The 17,361-nt window shown below is 42.5% G+C and overlaps 1 protein-coding gene across 7 annotated transcripts in view; it reads right to left on the bottom strand.

Annotated features, from left to right (window-relative positions):
- The window catches only part of COBLL1 (cordon-bleu WH2 repeat protein like 1), a 188,541-nt gene that overhangs the window by 54,476 nt on the left and 116,704 nt on the right, over window positions 1-17,361 (bottom strand). For all 7 annotated transcript variants that reach the window (XM_056533255.1, XM_056533254.1, XM_056533253.1 and 4 more), the window contains 5 exons: window positions 14,987-15,075; window positions 12,629-12,871; window positions 12,192-12,354; window positions 8,091-8,162; window positions 3,170-3,419 (listed from right to left, as the gene is read on the bottom strand). In XM_056533255.1, the coding sequence (XP_056389230.1) occupies window positions 3,170-3,419; window positions 8,091-8,162; window positions 12,192-12,354; window positions 12,629-12,871; window positions 14,987-15,075 (817 nt within the window). The remainder of the gene's footprint in view (window positions 1-3,169; window positions 3,420-8,090; window positions 8,163-12,191; window positions 12,355-12,628; window positions 12,872-14,986; window positions 15,076-17,361) is intronic.

The following is a 17,361-nucleotide window of genomic DNA, read 5'->3' on the forward strand; positions in this document are numbered from 1 at the left end:
AAAAAAAAAAAAGGAACAAACAATAAAAAGCATAAATGTTTTAAGAAATAGCTGGATATGATAGAAACTACATACATCAATAAAAAAAAAAAAAAACACTGTCTTACTAGATTTGCATTCTGTTTTCAATGTGTTTATACATACTTTTTCAGCATGTTTTGCAAGGGGGACATGGCTTAACCAACAGTGGGTGTGACTGTATCGGAAAGGGATGTCACACCATAAATTTACTTTTTTGGTATAAGAGTAATCCATGGTCTAACTGTACAGTATCTAAGAATTAGAAAAATTTTGGTTATCTCAGCCATTGGGGCCTACTCCCAAAAAGAAAACAAAACAAAAAAACCTTACAGCAGTGGTCTCCAAACTTTGGACCTTCAGATGTTGCAAAAACCACAACTCGCAGCATGCCCGGACAGCCAATGGCTGTCCGGGCATGCTGCGAGTTGTAGTTTTTGCAACTACACGTTGAGAGTTTGAGTTTTGAAACAACTGGAGGCACCGTGCTTGGGAAACACTGTCTTACTATAATAGCCCCACTACAGTTAAAGGGGTTATCCAAGAAAAACCTTTTTTTTAGATATCAACTGTCTCCAGAAAGTTAAACAGATTTGTAAATTACTTCTATTAAAAAATCTTAATCCTTTCAGTACTTATGAGCTTCTGAAGTTAAGGTTGTTCTTTTCTGTCTAAGTGCTCTCTGATGACACGTGTCTCGGGAACCGCCCAGTTTAGAAGCAAATCCCCATAGCAAACCTCTTCTAAACTGGGCGGTTCCCGAGATAGGTGTCATCAGAGAGCACTTAGACAGAAAAGAACAACCTTAACTTCAGAAGCTCATAAGTACTGAAAGGATTAAGATTGAACAACCTTAACTTCAGAAGCTCATAAGTACTGAAAGGATTAAGATTTTTTAATAGAAGCAATTTACAAATCTGTTTAACTTTCTGGAGCCAGTTGATATATATATATATATATATATATATATATATATAAAAATAAAAGTTTTTTCCTGGATAACCCCTTTAATGCCAGTATTTTCCAACAAGTGTGCCTCCAGTTGTTGCACAGATTGAAAACCACTGCTCTAGATGGAGGTGGCCCCCTCTTAAGGAAATTCCTCCACAGGAAATTCTTTTCTTTTTTAATTTCCTTTCCGTCTGACCACAGTGCTCTCTGCTGACACCTCTGTCCATGTCAGGAACTGTCCAGAGCAGGAGCAAATCCCCATAGCAAACCTCTCCTGCTCTGGACAGTTCCTGACATGGACAGAGGTGTCAGCAGAGAGAACTGTGGTCAGACAGAAAAAGAAAAGATCTTCCTGTGGAGCATACAGCAGCTGATAAGTAGTGGAAGGGTTAAGATTTTTAAATAGAAGTAAATTACAAATCTATCTGGCACCAGTGGATTTAGAAAAAAAAATGCTTTCCTGTGGATTACCCCTTTAAACCACCCTCAACCAAATATGCAGGGATTATAGTATAATTTCTATACAGCATTGTTCAGTTTAGAAAACTATTTTCATATACTAAACTAGAGAATTCTGAGTTAATAGAGGGGAATCCTCATCTCTTGGGGAGAGTGATGAGCAGCTACAAAGAGTGTCTTTCACTCTGGAGGACCTGTCCCATCCCGCATTAAACAATCATCCCACTGATTTGAATGGACATTGTTGATTTTTCTCCTGTGGCGGCACTGCAGGGAAACAAACCACCCGGAGAACCCCTTTAAGCATGTAAAGCTGGCCATACTTGGTAAAGTACCTCAACAACACTGTTAAGACATTTACCATTTTATTACAGGACAGCACATAATAATACAAACACATCTGAAAATATAACGTTATAATAGTCCATGTCAAGCAGTATTTCTGTTCATCTGTTTATGAGAAAGCTAAATGAAAATAAATATGAATTGAAAGAACAACTGCTATGGAGTCAGCACATTCCCAGCCTTACTGGCAAATCAGACTATGTGGCTATAAGAGACGTATTAAAAAGGAGTTGTGGAGCAAAAGGTATAATAAAGCAACTTTCTGATATAATCCTATTAGCCAAAGTGCACAGATCTATATCAGCTGTGCTCTCTCCCATGTAAGCTGTGACATCACATCACAGCCTCTGAATACAAAGAGCTTCCATCCCTCCTACCCTCTACCCTCCGCCCTGCTCGGGCCGAGACCAGTGAGGTTAACAGGGGAGCTGGTATTACTGCTCATTTGATTTATTACTCATTAGATAAGGCAGCAGGGAGCCCATTGTGATGGAAACTACTTGGAAAAAGCTTCCTGCTGCCTTATCTAATTAATCATAAATCTAATGAGCATTAACACCAGCTCCCTTTTTTACATCACTGGTCTTGTCCCTTGTTGACAGAAGGGGAGGGGGAGGAGGGACAAAGCAGACTTTATTTAGAGCCTGTGATATGATGTCACCACTTACAAAGGAGATGGCAGGGCTTATATGGAAGATCTCTGTGTGTGTGTGTGTGTGTATGTGTGTATGTGTGTATGTGTGTATGTATGTGTATATATATATATATATATATATATATATATATATATATATATATATATTTCCAAAATGAACAGGGCGGCACTGCAGCGATCCATAATAAAGTGATTATTTTTTTTCATCCAAAATGTGTAGCGACGTTTCAACCCACTCAATGAGGTCTTTTTCAAGCTTGAAAAAGACCTCATTGAGTGGGTTGAAACGTCGCTACACATTGTGGGTGAATAAAAATCCCTTTACTACGGATCGATGAAGTGCCGCCCTGTTCATTTTGGATATTGTACTATTTGGGACTTTCTGGTCAAGTTCAACATAGGACTGAGCACCCGCCTGGATCCAGGGATCTACAATCCCACACAGTGCCACCCCTGCTTTCATATTTTATATATATATATATATATATATATATATATATATATATATATATATATATGTTGCTTTTTTCATACATTTTTTAACTATACACAAGTCTTTCGCAGGACCACCGCTTTAATAAAGACTGTAGATATTGTAATGCAGGCAATACTTAGTGCCACCCAGCTTTCTCAGTTTGTTTAACGACATATTATTGTGCCTTGTGGTGTCATATGTTCTCTTGAACAGAAGTTACATGTGTTACAAGGAGACATACTGTAAGAATTCATTGCCATACATACGTTCCATCTGCAGTTATATCGTCCTGAGTAATCTTGGAGATCTCCTCTACATCAGAGAGCTCGTAGGAGTTGTGTGTGTCGGACGCCGCGCTCTTATCCGCTGCTGCAGTATTTCCTTCTGGATGTTCTTCAGTAGAAGATAAACTCATTTCTTCCTTGGTCGAGCCATTGACATTTTCCTTAGAGATGGAATCAGCTTCTTCATTGACAGAGACGCTCAATTCCTCCTTCTCCTCAATCTCTTGCAGCTCTGAGATAAAATGCATTTTGAAATTATTGAAACGCAAGAACCACAAGTTATAGGTTTATTACAAGGGGCGTTATAGTGTTATTTTTATAGTAGCGAAAACATTTTTTTTTATCCAAATGACAACATACAACATGGAATGCAGAAGGATTCCAGGGCTCTTCTTCTACAGCAGTGTTTTCCAACCGGGGTGCCTCCAGCTGTTGCAAAACTACAATTCCCAGCATGCCCGGACAGCCGTTGGCTGTCCGGGCATGCTAGGAATTGTAGTTTTGCAACACCTGGAGGCACCCTGGTTGGGAAACACTCTTCCACAGTTTCCCTTTACCACAAGTCTGTCTAGTTTGCATACAGCTGTTTCCTATATATATTTGTATCCCGGAGAGGTGACTGATAGCCTGACTGCAGCTGCCACAACTCCTGTCGTGCAGTTTTCCATGCTCAAAAGCAAATTTGAATAGTGACGCAACAATGTTTTCCATCATCCTCTATCGCCGAGACACAGCTAGGAACAGATTACACTGAATTTTGGGCTACATTAGAGAACACAATTCACAATATGCTGGTTTACTATTACTTTAAAGGGGGAGAAAAAAACAACACAAAGTAAATGTTTTAAACTGTGGCATTTAACCCCTTAACAACGCAGGACGTAAATGTACGTCCTGGTGATGTGGTACTTAACACCAGGACGTACATTTACGTCATGAGCATAACCGCAGGCATCGGAGCGATGCCGGCATCATGCACGGCAGGTCCCGGCTGTTGATCGCAGCCAGGAAGTCGCCGGTAATGGCGGACACCCGCGATCCCGCGGATGTCCGTCATTAACCCCTCAGATGCTGTGATCAATACAGATCACGGCATCTGCAGCATCGCGGTCACTTAACAGGATGATCGGATCGCCCGCAGGGCTGCCGCGGCGATCCGATCATCCTGCATGGCAGACGGAGGTCCCCTCACCTGCCTCCGCTGTCTTCCGGGAGTCTTCTGCTCTGATCTGTCTTCCCGCAGAAAAGAGCAGAAGATGACCGATAATGCTGATCAGTGCTGTGTCCTATACATAGCACTGAACAGGATTAGCAATCGAGTGATTGCTTTAAATAGTCCCCTATGGGGACTATAAGAGTGTAAAAATAAAAGTAAGAAAAGTAAAAAAAAAAGTGAAAAACACCCTCCCCCAATAAAAACGTAAATTGTCCCATTTTCCCCTGTAAATGATCCCGTACGGTGAACGGCGTGAACGTAAAAAAAAAAAAAAAAAAATCCAAAATAGCTGCTTTTTTATAACATTTTATTCCCCAAAAAAATTTATAAAAAAATTTCATAAAAGTTTTGTATAAGCAAATATGGTAGTAATAAAAAGTACAGATCACGGCGCAAAAAATGAGCCCTCATACCACCGCTTATACGGAAAAATGAAAAAGTTATAGGTCTTCAAAATAGGGTTTTTTTAAACGTACTAATTTGGTTAAAAAGTTTGCGATTATTTTTAAGCGCAACAGTAATAGAAAAGTGTATAATCATGGGTATCATTTTAATCGTATTGACCCTCAGAAAAAAGAACACATGTCATTTTTACCATAAATTGTACGGCGTGAAAACAAAATCTTCCAAAATTTGCAAAATTGTGGTTTTCTTTTTAATTTCCCCACACAAATAGTATTTTTTTGGTTGTGCCATACATTTTATGGTAAAGTGAGTGATGGCATTACAACAGACAACTGGTCATGCAAAAAACAAGCCCTCATACTAGTCTGTGGATGAAAATATAAAAGAGTTATGATTTTTTGAAGGGGAAGAGGAAAAAACGAAAGCGTAAAAATAAAATTGTCTGAGTCCTTAAAGGGTTAAAGGGGTTATCCAGGAAAAACCTTTTCTTTATATATCAACTGGCTCCAGAAAGTTAAACAGATTTGTAAATTACTTCTATTAAAAAATCTTAATCCTTTCAATACTTATGAGCTTCTGAAGTTAAGATTGTACTTTTCTGACTAAGTGCTCTCTGATGACACGTGTCTCGGGAACCGCCCAGTTTAGAAGAGGTTTGCTATGGGGATTTGCTTCTAAACTGGGCGGTTCTCGAGACACGTGTCATCAGAGAGCACTTAGACAGAAAAGAACAACCTTAACTTCAGAAGCTCATAAGTACTGAAAGGATTAAGATTTTTTAATAGAAGTAATTTACAAATCTGTTTAACTTTCTGGAGCCAGTTGAGATATATATACATATATATATATATATACATATATATATATATATATATATATATATATAAGTTTTTTCCTGGAATACGCCTTTAAACATGGTACATATTTTGCCACAACAGAGGACGACATTCTGGCGCAAAATGGATAGTAAAAAGATAGCAAATGTCCTCCTTTGTGCGAATACAGCCTAAGGGTAGGGTGACAAACAGTGGAAATGTTGCATTTAAAGAAAAATGCAATTTACGCGCTGCAGGGAAAAATAAATATCAGCATAAAATCTGTGCAGAAAGTAGCCTGTAGCAAGCAAGACAAGCTTGGTTTTGGAAACGCTGCCGATATATTGCATATTGGAAGGCAGAATCCTAAACGCAATACAAAGTGAGGATTATAAGTAACTTTTGACTGATCCTTTATAAACAGAATGAACACAATCCATATATTTTTGTCTAGTGTAGAAATAATTTGGATTTTGGTGCAGCAATTCCACAGCATGTTGTTGTGCCCTAAAAATTACCGGGGAAAAAGGAGACTTGAATATTAAACCGCTTTTAGCTCTTTTCTTTATTCCTTTTAAGGGTGCGTTCACACTGAGTAATTCAAGAGGAATTTACTTGAGTAATTCTTTTTGGATTCTCCGCTTAGAAATAATTATCATCTGCTTTGCCATTGACTTCAATGTATTTTACTCCATTGAAGTCAATGGTAAAAAAAATTCCACTTGAAATTGTTTCCGCACGGAATTTGCACGAAAGGGAAATTCCAATTGGTGGTTGTAGTCCAGCAAAAAAAAAATAAAGAAACAGTTTCCTCCTTTATTCCACGCGGAATTCCGTGTTAATTCTGCATGATTTTCACAAAAAAAAAAAAAAATGCAAGGATTCCTCTCCTATTCCTCAGATTCACCACTGAATTAAACTTCTCTAAATGAGCCTGGTTTAATCCTAAAACCATACTATGACATAGTGTTCATCTCTCTATTAAAAATACAATTGAACTGCATTTCCCAGAAGTTCCAGTAGATGTCGCTAGAGGACTGTATAAATCAAAGTCTTGCTAACCAGTATTTGCAATATTTCTGATGCAGAATATTATATAGTATAAGTTATCAGTGCATATTTTATACATTTTCAAGCTATGAAAAAGTCTGGAAATATAGTGCAACTAGATTACAACTATATATAAATAAATTAGATCTAAACATCTGCATAAAACTAATGCACTTGTGCTGCGGAACTGATATAGCCTGAGTAATGCTCCCTCTTGTGGTCAGTATATCACATAGCACCACATATATTTCTGCTATAGTAGTCATTTAACCGCTTAGCAACTAGACTTCTTTAATTTATTTTGGTTCATTCCAGGAGCCATAACTTTTTTGTTTTTATTCCTCAACTAGCTGAGTACCAGGCGCTGCCCTGTTTTTCCTACCTTATCCTTGTGGGGGAGGAAAAGCAACAAAGTAGGAAGCTTTTGTCCTCATATCCCATCCCTAAATCCAGACCCCATATCCCCTCCTCATATCCTGTCCTCATATTTTGTTCTCATATCTCAGCCTCACATCCAGTCTTCATATCCAGTTTTCATATTTCCGTCCCCATATATCCAGTCCCCATATATCCAGTCCCCATATATCCCCATATCTAATCCTCATATCCCGTCCTCAGGTGGGGCTGCATTGTTGTAAAGATATTGTAAGCTGGAAATAAAAGGGGTGTGGCTTGAAAGTTGCTGTGTCTTTTTGAGATGGGGCATGGCATGTGGGGGGGGGGGGGGGGGGGTGGCTTGCCAGCCGGTCTGATTCATTCACCAGGAGATGCAGAGCGGAGCTTGTGGAGTAAGGTACCAGAAGTCCTATATACTTACATGGGACTTGAAACAAAAACCCCATGCTTCACATATGGGGGTAGGTTAGGGGTTAATTTAACTATTTGACATATAAGTAACATGTGACCAAGTATTATCGAAATATCTCCAGCTGTTTGGCAGTTATGCGGTAACATATTTCCCATAGACTTGTATGGGACTTTAAGTCAAAACCCAGAATCTCGTAAATGGGGGTGGGTAAGGGTTAAATCACCTATCCTATGTTTGTTGTTGACATATAAGTAACATGTGTGCCAAGTTTCATGTTAATATCTTTAGCTGTCACGCCCCCACCCATAGACTTGCATTGAGGGGACGGGGACGAGACGTCACACGGGGGTGGAGTAGTGACGTCACAAACTTCCTTTCCCGTGGATGGGACCCAGACCCTCCAGCGCTTCCGGACAAGAAAAAGGTGGGTGCTGCAGGCTATATTGCGGGGGTCCCCAGCGGCAGGATCCCCGCGATCAGAAATCTCATCCCCTATCCTTTAGATAGGGGATAAGATGTCTAGGGGTGGAGTACCCCTTTAAGACAGAAGTAAAGTGAAGTATTGTCTAAAATTAGAAGACCTGCAAGTAAACACGAACACCTTAATACCTGTTGTTGATGTATCGTGAACATTATGATCTTCATCAATAGTCTTCACATAGTTTATTTCTTCTACAACCACTAGCATAAGAAAAGAAAAGTCAGTATTACTGCATATCCCATCTGTTTGTATAAAGCAACAAAGGAAGCTGAGGTAGCACCAACATATTCTGTAGTGCTGCACTTAAAGGAGGTCTCCAGAGTTGAAAAACGTATCCCCTATCCCAAGTTTCAGATTGCAGGGAGGGTCTGACTGCTGGGACCCCTGCGATCTCCCTTAAAGGGCCCCCCCCACAGTCCGCAGGTGGGGGGGGGCGTGTTGGCCACCGCGACAGAAGCGGCGGCTGACACGCAAACTCCGGCTCTACCATAGAGCTGTATTGAGGGGATGTGTCAGCTGTCGCTTCCTGCGGTGGCCAACAAGCGCTATCTGGCCGAGAGCCAGGGCCCCGTACGGGAGATCGTGAGGGGTCCGACACATCCCCTCAATACCCGCGATCTGAAATTTAACCCCTATTCTTAGGATAGGGGATATATTTTTCAACTGCACTGCATCGGTTTCCTGTTCGCCCGCACTATAACCCGGTGTATTGGGTATAGTGTGGGTGAACGGGATGACTCCGGAATTTTTATTTCTCTAATGGAGTGGCACTGTGCAAACTTGGTTGCTGCACCATTCAGACAAAAGCTTCAGGAGTCCAGATCTCAAGATCGTATTCGGACCTCACAGTCATGCACTCCCTATCCAATGTAAACTAGATAAGTGTTTAAAAGGAAAACGGTCATCCCATTCACCCACACTAAACCCAATACACCAGGTTATAGTGCGGGTGAACAGGAGACCGATGCGGGGTCTCTGACATACACTTACCTGCGGTCCGGCGCCCGGTCCCTCTGAAGATCACCTTCTATCTGCGCTGACTCGCGCGCTTGTGCCTACTGAGTACTCACATAACCAGCAACCATGAATATTCAAATCCAGCTGGCGGGCCCACCTCCAGCGCCCAATTCAGCGCAGCTAGAAGCCGCTCTTCAGAGGGACGGGCAACAGACCGCAGGTATGTATAACCACATCGGTTTCCTGTTCACTGGTGTATTGGGTATAGTGTGGTTGAACGGGATGACTGTTTTCGTTTAAAGAAGCACTCCGGGATTTTTTTTTTTTTTTGTGTGCTTATACAGTGCAGAATAGACTACAATTAGACAATAATGCAGAGGTTCTTAAGTATGCCTTGTGCTTAACTCTTTTAGCTGTTGTGGCAGGCATGGGTTTTCAGTCACTCCTGAGGGCAAACCCACCACTGAAATGATTTACCGCATATACTCGAGTATAAGCAGAGTTTTTCAGCACGTTTTTCGTGCTGAAAACGCCCCTCTCGGCTTATACTCGAGTGAACTCTCCGCCATCGGCTGTCCAGGCATGCTTGGAGTTGTAGTTTTTAAACATCTGGAGGTCCGCAGGTTGAAGACCACTGTGACCTTCATCATCATCCAGACCCCCCTTTAGTTTTCTACTCACCTCCCCTCGGTGGGAAGGAAGGGTGAGCTGGTCCGGACCATCTATGCTGCAGAGACCGTCCGGTGGGGAGGGTTAGTCGTTCTGGGCTGTCCGTTTTCACCGGGAGCCCCTCTTCTCCGCTCCGGGCCGGCCTCGGACTAGTGACGTTGCCTTGACGACGACGCACAGGGATGTCCGTGCACAGCAGATGTACCTGCGCATGAACGTCCCTGTGCGTCGTCGTCAAGGCAACGGCACTAGTCCGGGGCTGGCCCGGAGTGGAGAAGAGGGGCTCCCGGTGAAAATGGACAGCCCAGAACGAATAACCCTCCCCACCAAACGGTCCCTGCAGTATAGATGGCCCGGACCAGCTCACCCTTCCTTCCCACCGAGGGGAGGTGAGTAGAAAACTAAAGGGGGGGTCTGGATGATGACAAAGGCCGCAGTGGTCTTCAACCTGCAGACCTCCAGATGTTTCAAAACTACAACTCCCAGCATGCCCGGACAGCCGATGGCTGTCTGGGCATGCTGGGAGTTGTAGTTTTGCAACATCTGGAGGTCCGCAGGTTGAAGACAACTGATGAAGGAATGGACAGGCGGTGATGATGAAGGGGGGGGGGGGGGAAATGATGACAGGAGTGAAAATGACAGGGTGAAAATTACAGGGTGATGATGAGAGGGCGTTAATGACGGGGATCTGGATGATGACAGGGGGGATGATGTATTTCCCACCCTATGCTTATAGTCGAGTCAATAACTTTTCCTGGGTTTTTGGGGTGAAATTAGGGGCTTATACTCGAGTATATACGGTAATAACACAGCCTAAATACTCTGGCTGTGCAGAGAGAAAAATCTGTGGTGTTTGATCACTGCACCTGTTCATCTAATCAGACTGCTGGTGCTGGAGGTCACCCAAGTGAACTCAAACTCCTATGTGGGTTGGTGTCAGTTCAAACTACATGCAGTTTTGATGCATATTCTTATTCACAACTGTGTTAAAATAGCATTTTTTTTACGCTAGTTTGTAAAAAACAGTAGAAAGAAACACAATGTATGAGCACAGCCTCAGGAGAGGTTTATATCTACCATATATCCTAATCCCGTAAGGCAATGTTTCCCTTTCAGTGTGCTTTGTGTTGTTGCAAAACTACAACTCCCAGCATGCCCGGACAGATGAAGGCTGTCCGGGCATGCTGAGAGTTGTAGTTTTGCAAAAGCCGGTGGCACTCTGGTTGGGAAACATTGCCCTATGAGATCAGGATATATATTTAGCCTTATGGGATCAGGGAAGGGGTGAGAGAGCTAGTAGGAGGAGATCTGGTAGATAATGATGTCATCAGTTCACAGGAAATCAGTTGATCCAGGACTGACATCCTGCTGACACATTCAACACTGGACGGTTTGGAGAGTCGGACTGGTGATCACATGATCAAGTTACTGTAATGAAACACACAGATGCAGTGGTGCTGTATGGCTATTGATGTGTGTGCATGATATGAATAGAGAAAGAAAACTCCGGAATGCTCCCTTAAGTGTCAAGGAGGGAGACTGCAGGAAGAACAGAATACGGTCGGGGGACATTTATCATTAGCTTTACACCACTTTAATATTCTAAATGTCCCTGCAAATTTCACGCAGTTCCATCTTTTGCACAAAAATTTTTGATAGAACATCTTTCAAAGTTGTCTACTGTTTGGTGTACCGTACACCATTTTTTTGCAGTGGAGCTGTATATAATATTTGCGCAAATCAAATTTAGAAGTTTTTTTCCGCAAACCTACACCACCTAATCAGACACGTACAAAAGTGTCAGATGCCAGAGCACAAAGCTTAAAGGGGTACTCCCGTGGAAAACTTTTTTTTTTTTTTTTTTTTTTTTTTTTAATCAACTGGTGCCAGAAAGTTAAACAGATTTGTAAATCACTTTTATTAAAACATCTTAATCCTTCCAGTACTTTTTAGGGGCTGTATACTAAAGAGAAATAAAAAAAAGAAATGCATTTCCTGTGATGTCCTGACCACAGTGCTCTCTGCTGACCTCTGCTGTCCATTTTAGGAACTGTCCAGAGAAGAAGAAACTCCCCATAGCAAACACATGCTTCTCTGGACAGTTCCTAAAATGGACAGCAGAAGTCAGCAGAGAGCACTGTGGTCAGGAAATTAGAGGAAATGCATTTATGTTTGGATTTCTCTTTAGTATACAGCCCCTAAAAAGTACTGGAAGGATTAAGATTTTTTTTAATAGAAGTGATTTACAAATCTGTTTAACTTTCTGGCACCAGTTGATTTAAAAAAAAAAAAAAAAAAAAAAAGTTTTGCACAGGAGTACCCCTTTAAAACAATCTATGCAGTTCACTGGTTTCTATAATTGCACAAAATTTATCAAGTCCTGTGGAACTGTTTGGTTAATTTTGAGAAACTGTGCAAACAATACACCAAGCAAAATCTTTACTACTTTACACCAACATTGATAAATGTTCCACCAGTATATCTACAAGCAGCTAAACCCCCAGTGAGAAAAAGGCGGCTATCAGTTGGCTTCCAAATATATACAAAAGGACAATAACAGTGAGATATTACCCCTATAAGTAGTACCAAAGACGGAATCTTACCGGCAGAGTTACTGTTGTCCTCAGTGGTCCCTGATGGAGGGTTTGGAGGTGGTGATGGTGGGAGTGGGGCTTTCCTCTTTGTCCTCCTTAGAGAAGAGTTAAAGGATGATGTCCTGCTGTGTTGGTAGGAGCCGGTTCTTGACCTGTCAATTCCAGCGAATGCCTGGAAAGAAGTAAAACCAAAAAGGACTTAAGTTGGAAGAATAGCTGTAAATTCAATTCACAGGAAGAAGTGCTGCACCTTTTTATTTAAAGGGGTACTCCACTGCTCAGCGTTGGGAACAAACTGTCGGGAGCTAGTGACGTCATAGCCCCGTCCCCTCATGACGTCACACCCACCCCCCTCAATGCAAGTCTATGGGAGGGGGCGTGACAGAAGTCAAACAGAAGTATAAAGTGCAGCGAACAAGTACTTTAAGCAAATAAAAAGGACATGCCTTTTCTGATTCAGCGTCGACGCTGACCGATTTCACCACACAAGAGGACGTCCGGATTTGCCCCCGGTGTATTTCACTGGAGCCGTTTTGGGGCGGGTACATGGGTGGCAGTGGAGCTCTCCGCTTCTTCGGGACGTCGGAAGGCATTGTGTTGGAATCGTAAGACTTGGTCACTGTATTGGCTCTGGTCACATTCTGTGGTCTGGGTTTATTGAGCAATGGTGTGGCGGGGGCACTGGATGTCTGGGCACGACACAGAAATATAGTTGGATTAGATTAAAAGGGTTGAAAAAAATAAAATAAATAATGTACATGCCATAGAAACATTTAAGAAACTGTAGTATTTTTTATAACAATGAACCACAATTAGCTCTCGGTTGTAATAATCCCAATGAGGAAAATCTTGAATCCTAAAATGCCTTTATTCTTCAAAGTGTCAAAGAGGCGTTCCCAAGCCCCTGGAGTGCTAAAAGCTGGAATGCCGCCTCCTCCTCCCCTCCCAGGCCTGTCTCTGCTTGACCGGCAGTCACTTGAAAACCGAACCCTGTTTTCAAATCTCACTCACGGGCGGTACATGCAAAATGTGTGAGATTTGGAAACAAGGCTTGGCTTTCAGCTGACTGTCAATCAAGCAGGGACCGGAATGTTTTAGTAAATTCAAGAAATTGTAAAGCATCTATCTGTATTGTACTCTCATTCCTTATGGAAATGTGTGAAGTAGATGACAGCTGGGTGTTAGCATTCCCTGTGCCAAAGAGGGTGCCAATGATTGGACTATGCACACTCTAACATAGTCCAATCATTGCTAACATGTGTATGAACATGCCCAAATGCCATATTTTCAGGAGGAATGACCGATCAGCACAATCTAGTAAAAAAAATAAAAAAAAGAGACTCCAGTATTGTAATATTATATGGAATACATGTATTTACTAAAAAACAAACAGCTCAGGGGAGCCACCTTTAAATGGGCACTGTCCGATTAAAAAACTTTTTATATGTTGTACATCTTGGCAAAACATTATCCTTTCTAATATATTTCTTCAGAAAATTTGGTGAGCCACGGGGTGTGATGTGAGGTGTAAAGGCAGATGGTGTTGCCCAGGGGTAGATGATGTTAACCCCTTAGTGTTTGTAATGCCAGGGCATGGTTTGCCTAGGTAACCACCCGAAGGTAATCCCGTTACTCCTAGGTTTGGCAGGGGTAAATAATAGTCCAAGGCCAGGTTAAGGTTAACCGTAGCTTTACTGAAGTTGAACAGGCCTAACAGTTTTTACAGGGCAGTAAGGTTCCTAGAGAGGTGACCAGTAACACGAGGAACCTCGCAGCTTACTGGGACTTGCAGTGACTTGACAGACTCTAGCACAGCCACGCTGACTATAGCGGACTTGAGTTGACTGACGATAGGGACATCAGACAAAGATGACTTGACTTACTGACTTGTGGCTGCAATTTAGGTTGAAGCCTCCAGATGTGCTGGACACTGGCTCTGAGACGTCTAGACTGGACTTTACCTCAGCATAAAGTGAAAAACACGAGAGAGATTGTAGTACCTCCCCCTCTTATAGAGGGGGGCTAAGCAAGGAGCCCATAGGCCAACTGCGGGTCACCTGGTTACCTGGTGCTCTCTGGGTAACAAAACACATGACTTGAACATGTGACAACCCTTATCATGTGACTAACAATCATGTGACCATATCAAAGGTTATTTAACCTTAATATATAACTTATACACATTATGGGGGAACACTGCAGGAGAGCCCTAAGGATGTACAGGGACTCAACCAGACAGGACTATAGGAGCATATCCCGTACTGGGACATCACAAAAATATCTTTTTTTTGTAGAAATTATGGCTTAAGAAAAAAAGAAAAACAAACACCACTATGGTCCTCATAACATCCAGAACATAATCCTGTCCGGCTGCATCATCTTTGTCCCAGGTGAAGCACAGGCATGGACAAAGTCCAGGAAGTGAAGCCGGGATTAGAACTCCTCTGTGCTCACTCCTATCCTATCAGAATGCAGCATGAAAACAGAGAGGGGGAGGGGGTTACAGAGCAGCCTACAGTGATTGGATGAAGTGACCCAGCACAGCGGAATCAGGGAGCAAGATAAGTCAGGCAAAGTGAAAACATGCCCCCTCCAGAGAACAGAATGACAAACCAAGTAAGCAGCAGAAAGAAGGTATTTGTGAGAGAACCATAAGTGCTAGACACATAAAATTATATGTACAGGATTAGGGACTGAGCAGCATATGCAATTTGTATTCTTTGTCAGCTATGACAAGTACTCTTTAAGTAATATTGGAAAATGTCCAATAAGATTATACCACAAAAGGATATATTCATCTTTACCTGATCACGTTTCTTCTTAGTACTTCGGCGGAAAAAGTTAAAGAAGCCCTTGTCGTCATTCTGTTTTATTTCTATGTTCTGAAAAGACTCTGTAAAACACGCAGGGACAATAAAGAATATATTTAGGCCTTAAGAATTTCGAACACAATAATCATTTGCAGCGTGCACATTAAGGTGAGCCAACAAAATCCAGTTTTCTGCTCCTGCAATTTTCTCACAATTACAGTCATCTCCTCTAGTCTCTGGTGAGCTGCAATTACACGGAAACTCAAAGAGCTGCAAGAGGAGCCCAGCTAAATCTGTTTTGCCATTTTGTACTTGAAAAAAAAAAAAAAGTCTGTTTTCACACCATGTTTTTGGTCTACATTTGTCATATGTGTCAGGGAATCTCCTAATGCAGTGTTTCCCAACCAGGGTGCCTCCAGCTGTGGCAAAACTACATCTTCCAGCATGCCCGGACAGCCAACGGCTGTCCGGGCATGCTGGAAGATGTAGTTTTGCCACAGCTGGAGGCACCGTGGTTGGCAAACACTGTCCTAATGCATCCGGCAAAGGTATCCATAGAAAACCCTCACCCGATGAATGCTAAAAGAGCGTTTTTTTTTTTCAGTCTATGCTTATCTGTACTGGGGCATCTGTCATAGATATACACTGGGGGTATACGTCAGGGAGTCCCCCAACAGGTATGTAGTGAAGAGCAAAATGAGAATAAAGCTGGGTTCATACCTGCATTGTTCTGCTCAGTCACAGGAGCAGAACAATGGAAAAAATGGCACAGGTAGATCTACAACATTTCTACCTGGATTTAGTGGCTTTACTCCAGTTTAAAAAAAAAAAAAAGCAACACGTTTTATACAGCACCACTGAGTGTAAGATAGGCATTTCCTTGGGTCCACTATGCCCCAGAGTTGCAACGCCTCTCTCCTCTGAGGTAATGCCCGCTGTGCTAGTTGACTGACCAAAGGATAGGGGATAAGATGTCTGATCGGTAAGACCGACAGATTAAAGGGGTACTCTGCACCTAGACATCTTATCCCCTATCCAAAGGATAGGGGATAAGATGTCTGATTGTGGGGGTCCCGCCGCTGGGGAACCCCCGCAATCTCCCTGCTGCACTTAGCGTTAATTTAGAGCATCGAGTGCATCGCCGGAGGCTGGTGACCTCACAGTCATTCCCCACGCCCGTTCAATGCAAGTCTATGGGAGGGGGCGTGACATCTGTCACGCCCCCCTCCCATAGACTTGCATTGAGGGACCGTGATGTCATAAGCGGGGCGTGACCGTGACATTACGAGCCTCCGGCGATGCACCCGATGCTCTAAATGAACGCTGGGTGCAGCAGGGAGATCACAGGGGCGGAGTACCCCTTTAATCTGTCAGTCTTACCGAGCGTGCTTCACAATAGCAAGATGGAGAGAGCTCGCTCCTTGCCGCTGGTGACTGGCCTTCTCTGTGCATGTGTGGGCAATCCACAAAGGGCCACTGCTGGCAGGCAAGGCTTGTGTGTCATTCAACAAGCGGAGCGGACCTGACAACAGATCTTGTGGTCCTGGGGCATACCAGACCCCAAGCCACACCTCTCAGACACTGTAGGGCACTGGATAAAACTTTTTATTGGAAAAAAGCCACTACATCAATCAAACGGTATGATTAGCATGTGGTGGTTAATCCGTACTAGACTGCATTAACCCCTCTAGATCAAGGGACAGATGCACTTTAATGGGGGCCTATCGAGATATCTGCATACAGTTCGGCCACACCATTGTCTTGTGTTTCAGAAAAAATCTGACACATAGGAGCTCAACAGAGCTTTCAGGACAGGTGTGAACCCATCCATACTCAGCTTTACCTGAAGTCCAATGAAAAATCAAAGTATTTGTGTTAAATGACAAATTCAGCTTTGCAGTTCTGCCTACACCATTTTGGGTACATTCCCAACAGCATTATGGTTTACACAAGGGAACTACAAGGGAAAATTTAAAAGGTGTACTCCAATGCAAAACATTTTTTTATAAATCAACTGGTGCCAGAAAATTAAACAGATTTGTAAATTACTTCTATTAAAAAATCTTTACCCTTCCAGTACTTATTAGCAGTTGTATGCTACAGAGGAAATTCTGTTCTTGTCTTGTCCACAGTGCTCTCTGCTGACAACTGATGCCCGTATCAGGAACTGTCCGGAGCAGGAGAAAATCCTCCTAGCAAACCTATGCTGCTCTGGACAGTTTCTAACACGGACAGAGGTGTCAGCAGAGAGCACTGTGGACAAGACAAAAAAGAAATTCAAAAAGAAAAGAATTTCCTCTGTAACATACAGCTGCTAATAAGTACTGAAAGGATTAAGATTTTTAAATAAAAGTAATTTACAAATCTAT

Source organism: Hyla sarda, chromosome 8, assembly GCF_029499605.1.
Source record: "Hyla sarda isolate aHylSar1 chromosome 8, aHylSar1.hap1, whole genome shotgun sequence".
Lineage (NCBI taxonomy): Eukaryota > Metazoa > Chordata > Amphibia > Anura > Hylidae > Hyla > Hyla sarda.